The following is a 22,519-nucleotide window of genomic DNA, read 5'->3' on the forward strand; positions in this document are numbered from 1 at the left end:
CGGTAGCGTTTTCGCTTCCCGCTCTCGGGTTCCCGGGTTCGATTCCCGGCGGGGTCAGGGATTTTGTCTGCCTCGTGATGACTGGGTGTTGTGTGATGGCCTTAGGTTTTGTTAGGTTTAAGTAGTTTTAAGTCCTAGGGGCCTGATGACCATAGATGTTAAGTCCCATAGCGCTCAGAGCCATTTGAACCAAGTTTCTGCATGCAAATGAGCACAAAGATTTTTCTTCTTGTCCCTTCACTTTTAGCTATCAAGAACATTAAATTCACTTACTATGGAACTAAAGACTGCTTGTGCTGCAAATAAAATATATTTTAAATACTGGTATAATATTTAGTGGTCCTTGGGCAAATAAACGTTCTAAACGACGTTGTGTTCACGTTTTAAATCATGATCAAGTTACCACAACTGATTTTATCATGTTTGAGTTACTGATAGTGGACAGTATATCGATCTGTTACGAAAAGAACTAAGTATTTTATTGGCAACATCCAGTAATTCATTTAGAGAATTACGTAATTTCCATACAATACAATGTAAATAAATACTGACAAATGATAGTAGACGAGGAGTCTTATCGAACAAAAGCACCGATCACTGTTCTAACTATTGCTAGGTCTACAGCGTGTTGCCACGTGCACCGTCAGCCTTATTGGTAATACTTGTTGTGCACGTAGGGAAATCACTTTAACAGTGGAGCAGCGCGACTACTCCTGCCAGCACGGGGCCGTGCTGGGTCACAGCTTGGTCCTGGTGAGGGCGCCAGGGGAGGCCCGGCGGCGCGCGCGCACTTTGCGCCGGTGGCGGCCGACCTCGATGGCGACGTAACCCGCCATGCCCCACAGCAGCAGGCCCAGCACCACGAACAGCTTGACGTCGGTGCGCAGGTAGGCGCTGTAGCCGTACGCCAGGATGTAGCCCAGAGACTCCCACAGCCGGAAGCTGCTGAAAGCCACCTTCTCCTGGCCCGGGAACAGGATGCCGCACAGAGCTGTCAACAGAACGAAGGAAACAGGTAGGCGGATGTAATTTTACTTAATACTGTGTTTATATTGGTTGCTGGCGAGGAGGAAAGTTAGTTATTAGTATTTTATTCATGATCTCATTCATAAGCAGTTATATCACAGTCATCACGTCGCTCAAGAACGTTATAATTAAGGTTTACTTGATAATCATAATCGGATTATGACTCTCCTTGTTCGCAGTCTCGATGATTCGAAGCGATCTGCAATCCTGTAAAAATAAAATGTCTTGGTTTTCTTGCGTTGCGTAGTCAGTCGGGAAACCTCAGATCAAGCGGAAAGTTTGCTTTGATAGAGTTTAATTATCCGACGAAATAATGGATCTCTTGGATCTAATAATTGCAGGTTCGTCTCCATTTCACCGGAAGTTCCTTTCTGATTACCAACGAAACGACACATCCGTGCAAATTTCCAATTAGAGAATACATATATAATTAAATTCTTTACACACCTTTTATGTAAATGCTCAGCATATATTCTCTTGATTAGCATACAATATATTTCCAATCTCTTTCTTCCAGTAATCTCGATAGCAAAAGTTCAATTATTCATCGCGGCTATTCGGCACGGAGAAACTCCTAGAAGTCCCCTCAACAACGCCAGAGAGAATATTACGAAGAGTAATTATGCGCTCATGGAATAGTAATAGTACTCTACTACTTTCCGCATCGATTCTTCGAGTATATAGATGGTCAAGTAGGAAACGTAATTCACTCATAGAATTGCGCAGGGATAATTAGTAGAATATAAAGAGATATTATACGGATGGCTAATGTTATTGCTGAAAAATAAACATACGTTGGGCACTGACAGTGTAGCAAATACAGGGCGATTATAATTAAAGTTACACATTCAAACCGCTGTAGAAATAACACGACTGGTCAGAATGACGTCAAATTGGAACGGAATATCATCAGAAAAGAGGGAAAACGTAAGCCAGAAGAAAAATAAATAGTTACAAAATGTAGCAACAGATGGCGCTGTAAGCATCACAATACTGAGGTTGCGCTGGGTTGTTTGGGAGAAGAGACCAAACAGCGAGGTCATCGGTCTCAACGATTTGGGAAGGACGGGGAAGGACGGGGAAGGAAGTCGGCCGTGCCCTTTCAGAGGAACCATCCCGCCATTTGCCTGGAGCGATTTAGGGAAATCACGGAAAACCTAAATCAGGATGGCCGGACGCGGGATTGAACCGTCGTCCTCCCGAATGCGAGTCCAGTGTGCTAACCATTGCGACAATACTGAGGGGGTTGACAAAAATGTATCCACTGTTTAAAAGTCCGTAACTGGCAAACTGATTGAAGGAGTTGTCTCATCTTTGGTAGTGTAATAGTTTGTAGTTCCGGCAATCGCCACACAAGCGTTGTATTGCGTTGTTTTGTTTTGTCTGATGACAGACGCGAGAAAGTCAGTGTTTTGTTCTTAGTTGCACCTAGTTACTCGAGTAAACATGACTGGCGCAAGGCTTACATTCGATGAAAGGAAGTCAGTTTTGAAGTGGTATTTTAAGTACGAAAACATTAATGAGGTTCAACGGCAATGGCAAAATGAGTATCAAACAGAGCCACAGACACGTTTAACGATTCGTCGCATTCCAGACAAATTTGAAGCCGAAGGCTGTGTAAAAGATGTACACAAACAACGATCTGGACGACCTGTAACAGTAACAAGTCCAGCTAACTCCCGTCGTGTGTTACAACAATTCACTCGCTCACCACAGAAGTCTGTGAGACAGTGTGCCCGTGAAACTGAAGTGAGTCGCTCAAGTGTTCGGCGAATTTTGAAGACAGCAAAGTGGAAGTGCTACATCCCACGACTGCTACACGCAATGAACGAGGACGACCCAGATCGTAGAATGGAGTACTGCCAGTGGTTTACTAACATGGTGCGAAACGATGAAGAGTTTGCAGAGATGATTGTGTGGTCTGATGAGGCACACTTCAGACTCAATGGTACAGTAAATCGTCACAATTGCATCTCCTGGGCCGCCGAAAATCCGAACGTCCATGTAGACAAAGCCGTGAATTTGCCAGGAGTAAATATGTGGTCTGGGTTGTCTTACCGGAACTTGATTGGGCCATTCTTCTTTCACGACACAGTTACCGATGAGGTGTACCTTCAGAAGCTTCAGACATCCATTTTACCTGCCATCCGAGGCTTGTATGGAGACTGAAGAGTTTACTTTCAACAAGATGGTGCCCCAGCCCGCTACCAAAATCGTATTAGGGCGTATCTCGACGAAAATCTACCAGAAAGATGGATAGGCCGTAGAGGTGCTGTGGAGTAGCCACCACGTTCCCCAGACCTAACTCCTCTGGACTTTTACCTATGGGGAACACTAAAGGACGTCGTTTGTCGACAAAAGCCTCGCATATTGGATGAACATCGAGAATCCATCGTACATTCATGTGCAAATATCCAACTCAACACGTTGAAAGTCAGTAGTTCGTGCTGCAGTTCGGCGGCATCGTTTGTCTGTGGATGTTAATGGTGACCATTTCGGACACCTACAGTGATATCTTTAATTTGGACTTTAAGCTACACTTTCACCAAAAATGAGACAATTCCGTCAATTAGTTTGCAAGTTACGGACTTTTAAACAGTGGATACATGTTTTGGGAGCTCTCTGTATAATATTGGACGACTACAAATGACAAATGATTCATACAACAATGCCTAAGGCATACGTTTGACGTTAAACAATCTGTACTACTCAGTGTCCATGGGTGTACTTGTATGAAGCTTTTAGTTACGTAATCCCATCCACCACGGCGAAGTCATATGACATCGTTCAGAAAAAAAATCGATTTTTAATTGTCCTGAGGCCAAAACCACATAAAAAACATCAATAGATCTCGAATCAGATTATTAATATCCGTGTGACTGGCGCAAATCATGTTCAATACGCTGTCCATCGTTTTGTGCAACAAGTAGAATTCGAGAAACAGCATGTTCCACAACTGATCGAAGTGTTCCCTGGGTCACGTTCAGAATATGTTGCGCAATGCGTACCTTCAGTGCAGCTAAGTCTGCTATAGGAACACTGAACACAACATGTTTCAGATAACCCCACAGCCAGAAGTCACACGGAATAAGATCTGGTGATCGGGACGGCCAGGCTGTAGGGAAATGGCGGCTGATAATTCTAGCGTTTTCTAAATGGCGCTTCAGCAGCTGCTTAACTGGATTTGCGATCTGCGGAGGTGCTCCATCTTGCATAAAAATGATCCCATCCTCACATCCGCTCTGTTGGAGAGCTGGAATGACGTGGTTGCGCCAAAGACACTCGTAGCGCTTACCAGTGTCTCTTCAAAGAAATATAGCCCTATGATAAATGCTGCCGTAAACGCACACCCCACAGCGACCTTTTCAGGATGAAGTGGTACTGGTTGATATACGTGTGGATTTGCCCATGTTCGACAATTCTGTGTATTGACATATCTTGTCACATGGAAGTGGGCTTTGTGTGTCCACTAAATCTTCCACGGCCAGCCATTGTCCACTTCCACGCGAGCAAGAAATTCTGAAGCAAAGGTCTCTCTTGCTGGTAGGTCAATAGGAAGCAACTCGTGCACATGGGTAATTTTGAATGGATAGGGAAGAATGATGTTTCGTGGGATTTTACGCACCGTGCTCAGGGGTATGTCCAATGTTCGGTCAATTCCCCGAGCACTACGCATTTGCACACCACCACTCGACTCCTCCTGCACTGCTGTGGCCACTGCTTCCACTGACGTCGAATCAATCCGTTTCCTCCCTGTGCCAAGTTGCACGCCAAAAGAACCCGTCTTTTCGAATTTCCGAATCATTTTCTCCAGACCCACGGCAGTCATCGGACCAACGCCTTTTTGAAACCCTTCAGTATCCGGAACTTCTGCAGAGCGACGTGCGCTCAGTCATCATTCTTGTAATACAGCTTTACAAGCAGAGCGCGATCCTGCGTTGATACAGTCTTGGCGAACGTTGCAGACGCCAAAGGCGGAAAAGCCATGTACCCGGCGTGCTTATACCAACATCAATGGATCGTATGAATGACAGTTGTTTTCATTTACCTATTCTGACACATTCAGCGCCATTTACTCATAAATTTTCACACTATTTTTTTTTCGTTCTGCCATACGTTTTTCCCCTTCTCCGACAACATTGCGTTCCAATTTGACGTCATTCCGTCTAGTGGTGTTATTTCTACAGCGTTCTGCAAGTTTAACTTTAATTATAATCACCATGTACTTGACGTTTATACAGTAACTAGGCAAAAGTAATGATAAGGCACTCTGAAAAAAGTTGCCCTTCGGTTGCTGAAGCCTTTGTGGTAGATTTGTCTCCGTATACATCCCACGCGCAAATCGACGGCGACAACACAGCCGATCGCCACGTGTGGGTCTACAGAAGCTACGTGACGTCCGTTCGGTAAATACGAGTACTTGTGGTCGTCATGCGATGGGAAACACTGCTACACATTGCTAACTTCGTTTGTATTCTCCGATATGTACCGATTAACACCCACGTTCAAAGTCGGACAACGCGTTACATATTGTCATGTTCGTTACACAGCCGCCTGTAAAAGACTGCTCTAATGCCCTGGCCACATTCGCACGTAGCCTACGCCGCATTCAGCTGCAACGGCTCGCAACATATGAGGCAAATCTTCAACAGGGTTAATCCTTCTCGTGACTTCTGGTCACGCAGTTTATTTTATGGTACATAACGATATTCAAACTTAGTACATATTTTTGCCAACATGTGATTTCAACCGTCGTTTTGAAATATGTTAAAGAGATGTTAGACAAAATTTCAAGGCCATCCTATGCGAGAAGGCATTACCCTCGTTCTGCCAACGGCCTTGTCGAAGAGGTCGGAAAAACGGATAGAGTTCCAGGGCAACCTCTTGCCCTTTGCGGTCGAAAACTGCCCCTACAAGGCGGAGGAATCAGCAAGCATCTACGGCTTGAGGATGCAGAAGGAAATGGAAATAACTCCGTCAAAGACACATCAGGTGTATCCACAGAACATGTGGTCTGTAAATGAAAAAGTGTCATGATGCTCTCTCCATTGGCAAAAGGTTCCGGATTAGATATCTGGAGGGGACCGCCAAGGCAGAGGTGATCATGAAAGTGTAAATTGATACGAGTCAGAGCGTGAAATGCCAGAAGCTGGAACTTGGTGGGGAAGCTAGAATATCTGAAAAGGGAAATCCAAACGTTCACTCTAGGAAATATGGAGGTGGTGGGTGGTTTCAGTGAAGTATAATGGAAAAAAGAAACGGAATTCTCGTCAGACGAAAACAGAGTAATATCAACAGCAGCAGAAAACGGTATAAAAGGAGTAGAATTTATTACGAATAGGAAAGCAAACCAATGCCAAAAATAATAATTCAGATATACATACCGACCTCACAAGCAGAAGATGAAAATGTAGAGAAAGTGTATGAGGATACTTGAACAGCTAATTCAGTACGTAAAGGTAGATGATAATGTGATAAACATGCACCATTGTTTTTGGGTGGCAACAGAAAACGTAGTTAGGGGAAATGTGGACTTTCTAGTAGAAATCGAATTCTGAAATAAATTTTAGTCAATAGTATCGAAATGCTACTCAAAAATCGTAATAGGAGTAGGTCTACGCGGAAAAGGTCCTCAGGCAAAGGAGGATAACGGATTACATCATGGTGAGGTCTACTCGGAAAAGGTCCTCAGGCAAATGAGGATTACAGCTGGATTACATCATGGTGAGGTCTTACAAGGCATATCTAGGAGCAGATATGGACACAGATCCTAGTTAAGTTCGTGTAGAAATGCAGCAAAATGATTAATTTTAGGAGTGAACTAAATAGGAAGTACAAGGAAATCAAGGCGAAATGGGTAGACGAACAGGTCGTAAAAGTAATGGTCATCAGAAGAAATGATTCACCACAAAGGAAAGGGAAAACAGTTAAAAAGGTAGTGTTTGTACGCTTCACTACTATTGTAGATACCCGAATGATATCAGAATGCAAATTAGGTAATATTTATAATAAGACTGTTTATTCTCTTGTGATCATAAACCTCGGGCAATGGACACTGAAATGGACACAATTGTCTTCTATTCCGATAACTACTTTTATGTGCAACACTTGCTCGTCCTGGTTATACCTCTCCTACTGTATATTAAGGCATGGTGGGAGAATACAACGGGATCTAGGTAGGCGAAGATCTAACCCAAGGATAGTCAAAAAGCAATACGCTTGTCAAAGCATAGCATCAGAAAACTAAGCAAAGAGTTCGTCTCAAGTGGCTGTAGAACGATCGATTCGGACGTCAGCAGAGGGCGTGGGTTGGCCTTCTGCCAATGGGAGGCCAATCTGAATAACGGACCGTTGCCTCCGGAGAGCAGTCATGTACCAGCACTACTGCCAGTGGGTTCGAGCTCAAGAGACGTGCTGTAGCTGAGCTCCGGTTGGTATGTGGTAAGAAGTCGAAAAATGAGTTATATTATTGTGGGTAATATTCGCAATGTGTTATTTATGGTTGATTTGATTAGTGAAGTGTCAAATGTCGATGTAATTATTATTATTTTCGTGGAATAAGATGATGAGTGAGTGGTAGTTGCAACAGTCTTTGTACTAGAGGTGACCGTCAGTCTTACACCTCACAGAACGAGCTGTAGAGTGTTACGTGGTGGTATTTACGAAAGCGATTGAAAATATTTCTTTGCTAACGTAATTTTGTGGAATGGAGGTAAATTTTGAAGCATTTTTCTTTTTAAAGTTGTCTTGGCCAATGGTTTGCGTCATTTCTGGTATGGCACAGTGACTGTAGAAAATACATAGATTTGAAAACGGTCAACGGTAGCGAACTTCCAGGAAAGACAAGAAGAAGCAGGCTAGAAAGCTTTTAATCAATTTGTCGACGAATTCACTTCCTTTATGGCTTGCCTCCTTGCCAGGTTTTTGCGAGACTTCCGAAAGAAAGCAGTAACGGTGAGAATATCATGATTTCACGTGTTTCAACTGTGGTCGCGGATTATTAGAGGTGTCACGAATTGCGGAATAGGCGTAGGCGTTTTATACGATCAGTTAAAGTGCTCGGTTGATTCCCTCTGTGGTTCATGGCAGATGCATTGTGCCGCCCACATATATGCAAGAGGTAGGCAGTGTCTTGAACAATGCAACCAGCTAATAACTGAGTCCTAAAGCGTATTTACAGTAATTTGAAACATATTGATATTGGTTTTACGTGAATTTTGTGTATTTTTGAATTTTTTTGTGAGGGAGAGACAGCCTTGTGCTTAGCAAAGATCTACGTGGTGCCTGTGGCCACAGCTTTCCAATTACTATCACCCTCTTTCGATATCAGTATCAGAATTATAATGGCCTTCAGCCATTTATACAGTAACATTCATACGTATTTTCCGTGAGAGATAGCATTTTTAAGTGTTCCCGCCAAAAGTCTGCTCAAGTCACTAGTTCAAATGATAAAACATTTTCTATATTATTAATCGTAATCAAAGCCTCCCCTTTCAACATGTGTTTCCTCATTAATGCAACTTTTTTCCACTTACTTCGCCAGCTTACGTAAACAATACACCCTGAAGTATCGTTGATGCAGAGCTTTCGCATGAAATGCGGTAATGCAAATTATGTAATCGATAGCGGGAGGCTGCTTTCGATGAGCATCCCTGTGACAATGCATGAAAATGTTGTGTAGTTTTGAGAGCGGGTTCCCCCTCTTGTCTACCTGATAGTGTGACCAAGCATTAATCCGTGAGTAAGAGACCGACTAAGAGGAGTTCATTTACAAGTAATTCATAAAACAGAAGTTTATTTTACTCCGATTCAGAAATAATGTTGATTAAAGTCCATGTTGTTCACACTCAGAGAGAATGTTGCTTGATACCACAAAAGAAGTTCATTACGTGTTGCTCGTGATCGTTCCTAAGCCCTCTTGATAAGCAGGATGATGCAAATCAAGTATAGCATAGGTAAGAGAAAAAAGTAACAATAAAGCTAAAGTAAATAAAATAAATAATAAAATTCCGATATTTCAGTTTAAAGTCAGCTTGGTTAGGGGTTCGTTTCAAGCAACGGTTGCCTACCTCTATGCTGAATGTATTGTAAGGTGCGACTAACGTTACCCGTTGCATTTCTTCAGTTATTTCTTAAGTAATTTAAAGTCGGACGATTGAGAATAATTAAGCAGACTCATAGCACCACAGCCTCAGTGTAAAGCAACAGAAAAAAATCTTCTCTTAACAACTGTCGCAGGATAGTTCAGAGACAATAGTGAAGACACAAAGAAACTGCTTCATGTACCTGTAGCCAAATCTAAAGACAAATAAATTTAAACAACAGAGTCATTCGTAAAATTAGAAGCAAGTGCGGCATCATTAGGAGTGCGATTATAATTCCACTGCTGAACGCAGAGGGGATAGGTAGAAAAAGAATACCGAAGGCGTCTCCGAGGCGAGGAACTGTCTAATTACGTGCAAGAAGACCAAATGGGTCGGTATGGAAGACATAGGACATCCAGTATTGTCAGAGTTTTGTACAACGTTAGAAGACTTGCGACCACAAAAGGTAGAAGGAACAGATAACATTCTTTAGGAATTACTTAAATCAATGGGGAAAGTGGTAAGCAAACGACTATTCAGTGGGCACAACCTATGAGATACTTGTTTGACTTTCGTAAAAAATATCATCAAAACAAAAGAAAGTAGCAAGGGCAGGTAAGTGCGAGAATTATCGCACGATCATCTTAATAGCTCACGCAGTCGAGTTGCTGACACGAATAATATGTACAAGAATGGAAAAGAAAATTGGAGAGCTGTTGGTTGACCATCAGTTTGGCCTTGGGAAACATAAAGGCAGCAAAGAGGCAGTACTGACGTTGTGACGAAATCGGAGCAAGACTTAAGGGCAATCGCACCACATTCACAGGACTGGTCGACCTAGAGAAAGCACCTCCTTGGTAAGGGGTATGACCTGAAACTTGATATTCTCTGCGTACTCTGAATTAAATGCTATTATAACGTAAATATCCAAAGAATCTGCATGTTTATAGCTAGCGAAGGACACAAATGATAATATCCAAAAATATCTATATTTGCGTTCTAGGGTAGTCTCTGGTGTGCCGTATAGCTATGTTTTGAATCGCAGTCGCAGGTCTCACGATATTGGCGAGCGTCGCTCGTAAAACAGATATGGTTACGCTGGGATGACAGAAGTCATGGAATAGCGATATGCAGGTACACGGATGTCGGCAGTATCGCGTATACAAGGTATCAAAAGGCAGAGCTCTGGTTGAGCTGTCATTTATATTGAGGCGATTCATATGAAAAGGTGTCCAACCTGATTGTGAAAGCACGACGGGAATTAACAGACGTTGAACGCGCTGTGGAACATTCTGTTTCGGAAATCGGTAAAGAATTCAATGTTCCGTCGTCCACGGTGTCAAGAGTGTGCAGAGAATATCAGGTGTCAGGCCTTACCACTCACCATGGAAAGCGCAGTGGGCCACGGCTCCCTGTCGTCAAGACAGGGAGCAGCAGCATCTGCGTAGAGCTGTCAGTGATAACAGACAAGCAACACTGTGTGAAATGACCGCAGTAACCAATGTGGCGTCATCACTGATATCGCTATTCTATTACTTCTGTCATCCCAGCCTAACTACATCTGTGTTACGAGCGACACTCGCGAACATTGTGACACCTGTGACTGCGATTAAAAACATAGTTATACGGAACACCAGAGATTACCTCAGAACGCTAATATAGATATTTTTTGGATATTATCATTTGTAGCCTTCGCTAGTTATAAAAATACAGCATTCTTTGGACATTTACCTTATAACAGAATTTAATTCAGGCGGTTTACGTCCCTCTGACACATGCTGCTATCCACTCGTCACCTCCAGGGGGCTCACGGTTCTTTCGTGAGTTCTTGTATGGCGCACACGGGGCCCGAGCCATTGCAAACCATTCTTCCTTCCCAGGTTGCATTTCCTTCCCTGTGCCTCTACATTCCTGTCCCCGCTCCTCCCCATGTGCTTCCTCCTTCCCCTCTCTCGGTGTCGACCTTGGTATCCACGTGATTTCCTGCATTCCTTGCAGTATTGTTCCCCTTGTCATATATCTGTCATCCTTCCTTTTTTTTGCGTTTTTGCTCCCCCTTTCGGGTTTGAATTCCATTTCTGAATTTTCTGTCTGTTGTGTGATCCATTTGGGGCAGAAAGGTCGTAGAAGACAACTGCACTGATGCCGGCGTCTTTATTCTGGCTTTCCATGGGGATACCCTCCCAGAGAAAGTCAAGGTTGGGTGTTATCAACGTAATGCCTTGGGCATGGATGTGTGTGATGTCCTTAGGTTAGTTAGGTTTAATTAGTTCTAAGTTCTAGGGAACTGATGACCTCAGATGTTAAGTCCCATAGTGCTCAGAGCCTTTTGAACCATGCCCACCTCAACAAAAAAGAAGAAACTTAAGTCCCACGACAAGCCCTCCATCCAATGGCCCCAGAGGTGGCCTACCCCCTCTCACAACCTGAGTATGAAATCTTATTTATGAATGTTACCCCTTCATCGTTAGTGACAGATGGAGATCTGGTAGCATGATTGGCTCCAGACCATTCACCTCCCTTTTGGATACCCACTCCTCCATGACTGTTCAGTGGAACTTTAATGGATTCTACCATCACATCCCAGAGTTGCAATCCCTCATTGCCTTTTACTTGGCAGCTTGTGTTGTTCCCCAGGGACCTCATTTTACTGATTCTCACTGATGTCCTTTCCATGTTCTATGCTTCTTGTCAGACTTGGTCGACGCTTTGAGGGCTTCCTGTGTCGTCTGCATGGATATTGTTAGTTCATGGATCCCCTAGGAAGTGATTGCCATTTGGGTCCACTTGGATTCTGCTGTCATATTTTGCAATGTCTATCTCTCTCCTGACAGGGTACCTACATCTGCTGCCCTAACTGCTGTCCTTCAGCAACTGCACCCACCCTTCCCATTCTTTGGATATTTTAATGCCCATTATCCTTCGTGGGGCAGTGCTTCTTCATCTAGTCGGCATCTCCTCATTGACCAATTTCTTGTAGACAATGACATGTGCCTTCTTAATTACGGTTCCCCTACTAATTTTTGTGCCACATATTGCACTTTCTCTGCCACTGACCTTTTTTCCCCTCCCCTTCTTTCTTCCTTATACTGTTAGCCACATGACAACCTCTCTTTTAGTGACCATTTCCCATTGATTCCCTCGTTCCCTTCCTGCCTCTCGATGATCAGATTACCCCACTAAGCTGATTGGCATCTATACAGGGTGTTACAAAAAGGTACGGCCAAACTTTCAGGAAAAATTCCTCACACACAAATCAAGAAAAGATGTTATGAGGACATGTGTCCGGAAACGCTTAATTTCCATGTTAGAGCTCATTTTAGTTTCGTCAGTATGTACTGTACTTCCTCGATTCTCCGCCAGTTGGCCCAATTGAAGGAAGGTAATGTTGACTTCGGTGCTTGTGTTGACATGCGACTCATTGCTCTACAGTACAAGCATCAAGCACATCAGTACGTAGCATCAACAGGTTGGTGTTCACCACGAACGTGGTTTTGCAGTCAGTGCAATGTTTACAAATGCGGAGTTGGCAGATGCCCATTTGATGTATGTATTAGCACGGGGCAACAGCCGTGGCGCGGTACGTTTGTATCGAGACAGATTTCCAGAACGAAGGTGTCCCGACAGGAAGACGTTCGAAGCAACTGATCGAAGTCTTAGGGAGCACGGAACATTCCAGCCTATGATTCACGACTGGGGAAGACCTAGAACGACGACTACACCTGAAACGGACGAGGCAATTCTTCGTGCAGTTGACGATAACCTTAATGTCAGCGTCAGAGAAGTTGCTGCTGTACAAGGTAACGTTGACCACGTCACTGTATGGAGAGTGCTACGGGAGAACCAGTTGTTTCCGTACCATGTACAGCGTGTGCAGGATCAGCAGCTGACTGGCCTCCACGGGTACACTTGTGCGAATGGTTCATCCAACAATGTGTCAATCCTCATTTCAGTGCAAATGTTCTCTTTACGGGTGAGGCTTCATTCCAACGTGATCAAATTGTAAATTTTCACAATCAACATGTGTGCGCTGACGAGAATCCACACGTAATTGTGCAATCACACATATTTTTTGAGATTTTTTGGCAGGCATTGTTGTTGATGTCTTGATTGGGCCCCATGTTCTTCCACCTACGCTCAATGGAGCACGTTATCATGATTTCATACGGGATACTCTACCTGTGCTGCTAGAACATGTGCCTTTACAAGTACGACTCATCATGTGGTTCATGCACGATGGAGCTCCTGCACATTTCAGTCGAAGTGTTCGTACGTTTCTCAACAACAGATTCGGTGATCGATGGATTGGTAGAGGCGGACCAATTCCATGGCCTCCACGCTCTCCTGACCTCAACCCTCTTGAAAGCTCTTGTCTACGCAACCCCGGTACCAAATGTAGAGACTCTTCGTGCTCGTGTTGTGGACAGCTGTGATACAATACGCCATTCTCCAGGGCTGCATCAGCGCATCAGGGATTCCATGCGACGGAGGATGGCTGCATCTATCATCGCTAACGGAGGACATTTTGAACATTTCCTGTAACAAAGTGTTTGAATTCACGCTGGTACGTTCTGTTGGTGTGTTTTTCCATTCCATGATTAATGTGATTTGAAGAGAAGTAATAAATAGATCTCTAACATGGAAAGTAAGCGTTTCCGGACACATGTCCACATAATATATTTTCTTTCTTTGTGTGTGAGGAATGTTTCCTGAAAGTTTGGCCCTGCCTATTTGTAACACCCTGTATATGTCCCAGGCATATTGATGAAGTCATCTGTGATCTGTCTGATAAAATAATCCTCACTGCTGGCATTGCTGTTTCCCCCTAGATGGGCTTCATTCGCTGTCGACCAGTTCCACTGCGAATCATGGCCATTACCACCGGTATCTATGATCATCGTCACATCTTGCAACATCTTAAATGGCACCCATCATCTGCTGGTCTTATTACCGTTAAATGCTTTCATGCCAAAGCCAGTTACTTAATCCAACAGAGAAAATGGATGAGTTGGGAACACTTAGTCTCCTGTCTAGACTCCTCTGTCCTCTTATTACTGATGCAGGGTAAACTCTGCATTCTCCAAGGCAGCAGTCATCCATTCCAGCCTTTCCTCTTCCAGGTAGATTTTGTACAAATCCATCGGTTCTCATGGAGTACCTCATGACCCTTTTTGCGGTGTCATCAGCGTCAGCCTCCTATACTGCTGCCCTCCTCCTCTGGAAATAATGGGCAGAACCTTCTCATTTATGTTTTACCTCGTGTCAGGTGGAATACTACAGTGAACCATATACTCAAGGGGGCTTCTTCTGACCCTCTCTTCTTCCAACGATTCAGCTCCTGGCCCCAATTCTATCCATAACAAACTGCTTCAACACCTTAATCCTCCACAATGCCAGTATCTCCTCCAGCTATTTAGCTCCAAGGCATTTTCCCCTCTAAATGCAGGGACAGTATTGTGGTTCTTGTCCTTAAGCGTGGGAAAGATCCATAGACCCTTGATAGTTAACCTCCAACCCCCCCCCCCCCAATCACAATGATCCATATTTTGCTGGACTACCCCCTCCCCCTTTTGAATCTCAACAGTAGATATACCTTGACCCCCTTTCTCGTTTCGAGTGTTAGCGGACGACCGTCGCATCGTTACGTATGTTTTTGGTTTTCATCGCGAAAATGGTTTGTACTGTCATCTATGATTCCTTCAATTTAACAGTTGAATTTTACGCCCTCATCTAGCGCAGGCGTTGGTTATGGGGGCCTTGACCTTGATTCAACAGCATTCCGGTTGCCACCGCTTATTCCCTACATTTTGTCTGGTCTGTTGTGCTGTTTTGTTCCCCTTTTTCTTGTGTCTTCTTCCCCTAGTCTTGTTCCACTAGTATCGTGATAATGTTATGGTGTTGGTATCGGGATGGTTCGGTGGTAGTGATGGTTCCCCACCGTGCGTAGCGTTTCTGGGGCACCCTTGCTCTCCCAGTTTCCACCCACCACCCTCCTGTTCTTTCCTCTTCCTGCTGTCCTGAAGTCCCTTTTCCCTCTTTGTTCGACGTTATCTCTTCCCCTTGACTGGACTCTGCTGTTTGTGCTCTTCCTACCTTGAGTTCTGCCATCCTAGGTCATGATGGCCCCATTGTCTGCTCTCCTTCCCCAAATCAACCAACCAGTCCACTGGTCTACAGTGGGACTCCCTCCTAACACTCTACACAGTCAGTTCCATTGCTGCCAACGCCAGAAATACAGAACACCTTTACTTATATACGCTCTCTACCCCTACTTAAGAAATCGCTTTGTCAGGAGCAGGATCGTAACGTTCATGAAAATAAATTTTGCACGTATGCCAGTGTAGTGGTCTCACCACACTTATTACGTATGTCGAAACGAAACGTATACGCAATACATCATTTTCTTTCTTTTAATATCTGTTAACACAGATGCGTCTTCCACAACATTAGGGATTTTTGTTGTTGTTGCTGTTGTGGTCGTCAGTCCTGAGACTGGTTTGATGCAGCTCTCCATGCTACTCGATCCTGTGCAACCTTCTTCATCTCCCAGTACCTACTGCAGCCTACATCCTCCTGAATCTGGTTAGTGTATTCATCTCTTGGTCTCCTTATACGATTTTTACCCTCCACCCTGCCCTCCAGTACTAAATTAGTGATCCCTGGATGCCTCAGAACATGTCCTACAAACCGATCCCTTCTTCTAGTCAAGTTGTGCCACAAACTCCTCCCCAATTCTATTTAATACTTCTTCATTAGTTATGTGATCTACCCATCTAATCTTCAGCATTCTTCTGTAGCACCACATTTCGAAAGCTTCTAATCTCTTCTTGTCCAAACTATTTATCGTCCATGTTTCACTTCCATACATGGCTACACTCCATACAAATACTTTCAGAAACGACTTCCTGACACTTAAATCTATACTCGATGTTAACGAATTTCTCTTCTTCAGAAACGCTTTCCTTGCCATTGCCAGTCTACATTTTATATCCTCTCTTCTTCGACCATCATCAGTTATTTTGCTCCCCAAATAGCAAAACTCCTTTACTACTTTAAGTGTCTCATTTCCTAATCTAATTCCCTCAGCATCACCCGACTTAATTCGACTACATTCCATTATCCTCGTTTTGCTTTTGTTGATGTTCATCTTATATCCTCCTTTCAAGACACTGTCCGTTCCGTTCAACTGCTCTTCCAAGTCCTTTGCTGTCTCTGACAGAATTACAATGTCATCGGCGAACCTCGAAGTTTTTATTTCTTCTCCATGGATTTTAATACCTACTCCGAACTTTTCTTTTGTTTCCTTTACTGCTTGCTCAATATACAGATTGAATAGCATCGAGGAGAGGCTACAACCCTGTCTCACTCCCTTCCCAACCACTGCTTCCCTCTGATGTCCCTCGACTCTTATAACTGGCATCTGCTTTCTGTACAAATTATAAATAGCCTTTCGATCCCTGTTTTTTAGCCCTGCCACGTTCAGAATTTGAAAGAGAGTATTACAGTCAACATTGTCAAAAGCTTTCTCTAAGTCTACAAATGCTAGAAACGTAGGTTTGCCTTTCCTTAATCTAGCTTCTAAGATAAGTCGTAGGGTCAGTATTGCCTCACGTGTTCCAACATTTCTACTGAATCCAAACTGATCTTCCCCGAGGTCGGCTTCTACCAGTTTTTCCATTCGTCTCTAAAGAATTCGCGTTAGTATTTTGCAGCTGTGACTTATTAAACTGATAGTTCGGTAGTTTTTACATCTGTCAACACCTGCTTTCTTTGGGATTGGAATTATTATATTCTTCTTGAAGTCTGAGGGAATTTCGCATGTCTCATACATCTTGCTCACCAGATGGTAGAGTTTTGTCAGGACTGGCTCTCCCAAGGCTATCAGTAGTTCTAATGGAATGTTGTCTACTCATGGGGCCTTGTTTCGACTTAAGTCTTTCAGTGCTCTGTGGAACTCTTCACGCAGTATCGTATCTCCCATTTCATCTTCATCTACATCCTCTTCCATTTCCATAATATTGTCCTCAAGAACATCGCCCCTGTATTGACCCTCTATATACTCCTTCCACCTTTCTGCTTTCCCTTCTTTGCTTAGAACTGGGTTTCCATCTGAGCTCTTGATATTCATGCAAGTGGTTCTCTTTTCTCCAAAGGTCTCTTTAATTTTCCTGTAGGCAGTAATTTTCTTACCCCCCTTGTGAGATAAGCCTCTACATCCTTACATTTGTCCTCTAGCCATCCCTGCTTAGCCATTTTGCACTTCCTGTCGATCTCATTTTTGAGACGTTTGTATTCTTTTTTGCCTGCTTCATTTACTGCATTTTTATATTTTCTCCTTTCATCAATTAAATTCAATATTTCTTCTGTTACCCAAGGATTTCTACTAGCCCTCGTCTTTTTACCTACTTGATCCTTTGCTGCCTTCACTATTTCATCCCTCAGAGCTACCCATTCTTCTTCTACTGTATTTCTTTCCCCCATTCCTGCCAATTGATCCCTTATCATCTCCCTGAAACTCTGTACAACCTCTGGTTCTTTCAGTTTATCCGGGTTCCATCTCCTTAAATTCCCACCTTCTTGCAGTTTCTTCAGTTTTAATCTACAGTTCATAAGCAATAGACTGTGGTCAGAGTCCACATCTGCCCCTGGAATGTCTTACAATTTAAAACCTGGTTCCTAAATCTCTTTCTTACCATCATATAATCTATCTGAACCTTCTAGCTTCTCCAGGGTTCTTCCATGTATACAACCTTCTTTCATGATTCTTGAACCAAGTATTAGCTATTATTAAGTTATGCTCTGTTCCAAATTCTACCTGGCGGCTTCCTCTTTGATTTCTTAGCCCGAATCCATATTCACCTACTATGTTTCCTTCTCTTCCTTTTCCTACTGTCGAATTCCAGTCACCCATGTCTATTAAATTTCGCCTCCCTTCACTACCTGAATAATTTCTTTTATCTCATCATACATTTCATCAATGTCTTCATCATCTGCAGAGCTAGTTGGAATATAAACTTGGACTACTGTAGTAGGCGTGGGCTTCGTGTCTATCTTGGCCACAATAATGCGTTCACTATGCTGTATGTAGTAGCTTACCCGCTCTCCTGTTTTCCTATTCATTATTAAAGCTACTCCTGCATTACCCGTATTTGATTTTGTATTTATAACCCTGTATTCACCTGACCAAAAGTCTTGTTCCTCCTGCCACCGAACTTCGCTAATTCCCACTATATACAACTTTAACATATCCATTTCCCTTTTTAAATTTTCTAACCTACCTGCCCGATTAAGGGATCTGACATTCCACGCTCCGATCCGTAGAACGCAAGTTGTCTTTCTCCTGATAACGACGTCCTCTTGAGTAGTCCCCGCCCGGAGATCCGAATGGGGGACTATTTTACCTCCGGAATATTTTACCCCATAGGACGCCATCATCATTTAGTCATACAATAAAGCTGCAAGCCATCGGGAAAAATTACGGCTGTAGTTTTGCCCTTGCTTTCAGCCGTTCGCAGCACCAGCACATCAAGGCCGTTTTGGTTAGTGTTACAAGGCCAGGTCAGTCAATCATCCAGACTGTTGCCCCTGCAACTACTGTAAAGGCTGCAGCCCTTCTTCAGGAACCACACGTTTGTCTGGCCTCTCAACAGATACCCCACCGTTGTGGTTGCACCTATGGTACGGCTATCTGTATCGTTGAGGCACACATGCCTCCCCACCAACGGCATGGTCCATGGTTCATGGGGGGGGGGGGACACATTAGGGATACCATGAGAAAATGCAACAATATGAGAGAAATATTCTGGTCCTGTCACTGCGAAAACACATTAGCCAGCCAAGCTAAGCCTTTGTGTGGGAGGAATTCATTTGATGTTTATGGAAGGTCGCCGAGCATACGGAGAAACATCTCGCATTCATAACACAGAGTGCGATGGGATAAGTATGACAGTGGCTATCACTAAGCGAACACGAGCCAATGCACGCGTTGTATTGGTTAAATTTTTTGGGACATTTAAGTTAAATACACTGAAGAGCCAAAGAAACTGGTCCACCTGCGTAATGTCGTGTAGAACACCCGCGAGTACGTAGAAGTGCCGCAGCACGACGTGGCATGGACTCCAACAGCAGACGCCCCATATCATCACAGAGCCTCCACCAGCTTGAAAAGTCCCCTGCTGACATGCAGGGTTCATGGATTTATGAACTTGTCTCCATACTCATAAACATCCATCCCCTCGGAACAATTTGAAACGAGGCTCGTCCGACCAGGCAAAATGTTTCCAGTCATCAACAGTCGGCTACGAAAGCCCACATCGATAATGTTTTGTTGAGTCGTACGTACGCTGACACTTGTTGATGGCCCAGAAAATTGCGGAAGGGTTGCACTTCTGTCACGTTCAACGATTCTCTTCAGTCGTCGTTGGTCCCGTTCTTACAGAATCTTTTTCGGGCCGCAGCGATGTCGGAGATTTGATGTATTAGCCGCTTCCTGATTTTCACGGTACACTCGTGAAATGGTCGTAAGGGAAAATGCTCAGTTCATCGCTACCTCGGAGGTGCTGTGTCGCCGGCCGAAGTGGCCGTGCGGTTAAAGGCGCTGCAGTCTGGAACCGCAAGACCGCTACGGTCGCAGGTTCGAATCCTGCCTCGGGCATGGATGTTTGTGATGTCCTTAGGTTAGTTCGGTTTAACTAGTTCTAAGTTCTAGGGGACTAATGACCTCAGCAGTTGAGTCCCATAGTGCTCAGAGCCATTTGAACCATTTTGATTTGGTGCTGTGTCCCATCGCTCGTGCGCGGACTGTAACACCGCACTCACCTAAATCTTGATAACCTGCCGTAGTAGCACCAGTAACCGATCTAACAGCTGCGCCAGACGCTTGTTGTCTTTTGTAGGCGTTGCCGATCGCAGTGCCGTATTCTGCCTGTGTACATGTCTCTATATTTTAATACTCGTGTCTATACCGGTTTCTTTAGCGCTTCAGTGTATAATGAACCTGGCACTAGTCTGCAACATGTTGCTGATTTTGTTTGCTAGTCTTGCAGTTGAAAGATTCATACCACATGGAAAAAATAACTGTGAAATGTTTTTACATGTTTCAAGAACTTGCATTTCAAGTCCGAAAACTGTAATTTGCAGCAAGTCGTCTCAACAAAAAGTATCGCTAATGCCTTCAGAGCCTCTCTCTCTCTCTCTCTCTCTCTGTTTTTTTCCCTTTTTTTCAAATTGGTTAAGTTTTTACATACCAACATGGCTCTGCATTTCATTTCAGTCATTTGCTGATCTGCATGGGTGAAAAATGATGAAACAGCTCTGTACAGACTATCTAAATGCAACATTTTACGACACCAGTTTCTGGAGTGTGCAGGAGTGTGTAGTTGCAGATAAAATTTACGCCGGGACCGAACGCTGTAAAGCGATCTCTCTCGCACAGTTTTAAAGTTGAAAAAGCTCGCAGAGCCCTTTTTCAAGCAGCTAATGCGATTAGGTAAGCTAAGCGGCGCAGTGCATGCGTTGCGATGTACCAGCAGAGGATAAAACCCTTTTTAAGTTTATCAAGAGCCGTGAAATATTGAATTAACGTTTTTCTCCCTTAGGAGCTGCGCATATTTCTTTCATTCTTCGTATCTTCTCTTTCTCGGTGGAACGTATTTTCATATGCTGCCACAGAGTTTATAGCTCGCAAGTTCGCTAACACCGAATTCACATCTCCTCTGCGTAGCATTTATAGTGGTAAGGTATTTGTTTCTCCTGCAAGGGAATCCACTGACAGACGACTTTTGTCTTTTGGGTTTCATTCGTGTGCATAAATATTACATCGTAGACCTACGTTAACCACTGCTCATACTGTAGGTACAGATTGTTTCATGCCAGAGAATGTATTAGACACCAAAAAAAGATTACGAGCACATCGTTGATTTATAATTACTGAAATCAATTTTTGCATTGCAAGCGCGTACAGTTCAGTCGCAGTATGTTTGTTTACTGGTTTCCCAAAAATTGCTTAGGTAAATTCGTCCAGTTTAGTTAGAGCACAATACTCACTGAATGTTCCCAACTGATTTACGAATCGTAACGAGGATCCTACGTAGTTGTTGGTATAGTACACATTTTGAAGAACCAATAACATTTTACATAAATAAGTTTGGCTGGTTGTAAAACCTTGGTAGGACCTACAGGGAGTTGTCAAATCCTGTGAGCTTCGGAGTTCGACGAACTTCGGCGTGCTGCTAGGAGACACATTCTCATCATCGGCTGTTATGTAATCCTTAGTTCTGAACAGTGGTATCATTTGTAGCGAAGCCGAGCAGGTTGGCGGGACAAGAGGCTGGTTGTCTGGTGTTAGTGTCCGAACAGGAAGGTTTGCCTTACGGAGAAGAAAATAACTTAGTCAAGCGGCTAGTGCGTACTAAGGGATGAGGAGCGGCATAGTGTAGTTCAGAGGTCACCAGACCTACGAGGTTTTGGAACTACGGTACCGTTCTTAAATCCTACTGCGAACTGCCGAAAGAAACAAGGATAGAAATAAGAACGTTTAAAAAAATCTTGCATTTGTTTATTCCTTATTAATTTAGGCCTACAATTCCAGTAAATACGAAATAAATTCTAATTAAATTGTATGGGAGCAAAAGAAATTGAAACCGAATTGTACGTAAGAAAGAAACTGAAATGTAGTAAGTAATAAACGACAGGGGTCAGAACAGATATTTTGTCAGAGTTACTAACATTATTGAGAAGCATGACACTCTTTTCTGTCATCAACATGGTTTCTTATGTTGGGAGAATAGTTAGTGTTTGCCACTGGAATAGAGTTGTCCAAATGTTCATCAGACAGTATGCTTCTGCTTCCGAACTTTTTTTTTTTATTTCGTAATGAATAAGGAAATCTCACACAGATATGTGCAATTGGACACTGCGTTCACTTTAAGACCAACCTAGACGAAAATTGGGTAGGTTTCTTTGCCAACAAGAAGTTAAATATCGTTAGAGCTTGAAGAAAGCAATTTTAAAGATAAGTAATTTCGAAAGTCAATCAGTTTCAGCTGCATTGCGTTTGTCTTCTAGAAAATCAAAATTCTCCAAGGTACAAATAAAGAACTCTTCAATACCAATTTCTGTAAAATTGGATTTGACAGACTGTGCAACAATTGAAATACTTTTGAAATCTTGGAACTTCTCCACTCTGAGAGAATAAGTTTACTGTTTTAAGAAGGCGCCCAAAAGCCCTGCTTGCCAAAGATTAGTCTCAAGCGGACAAAGTATTCGTATTCACCTTTATGGATATTTTTCTCATAGTTACTTCAGAATGAAGTAACATCTAAAATTGTTCCGCCAATACCTTTATCCTTGCCTTAAAGCTGCAATTTGAAGATATTAAGGTTTTTGGGAATGTCTGCGAGAAAAGCAAA

At 43.4% G+C, this 22,519-nt stretch overlaps 1 protein-coding gene across 1 annotated transcript in view; it reads right to left on the reverse strand.

Moving 5' to 3' along the window:
• Positions 1 to 457: 457 nt before the first annotated feature.
• Positions 458 to 22,519, reverse strand: part of LOC126252347 (UNC93-like protein) — a 435,773-nt gene continuing 413,711 nt past the window's right edge. The window contains exon 8 of the mRNA XM_049953237.1: positions 458 to 991. Within this exon, the coding sequence (XP_049809194.1) occupies positions 738 to 991 (254 nt within the window). The 3' untranslated portion in view covers positions 458 to 737. The remainder of the gene's footprint in view (positions 992 to 22,519) is intronic.

Source organism: Schistocerca nitens, chromosome 4 (genome assembly GCF_023898315.1).
Source record: "Schistocerca nitens isolate TAMUIC-IGC-003100 chromosome 4, iqSchNite1.1, whole genome shotgun sequence".
Lineage (NCBI taxonomy): Eukaryota > Metazoa > Arthropoda > Insecta > Orthoptera > Acrididae > Schistocerca > Schistocerca nitens.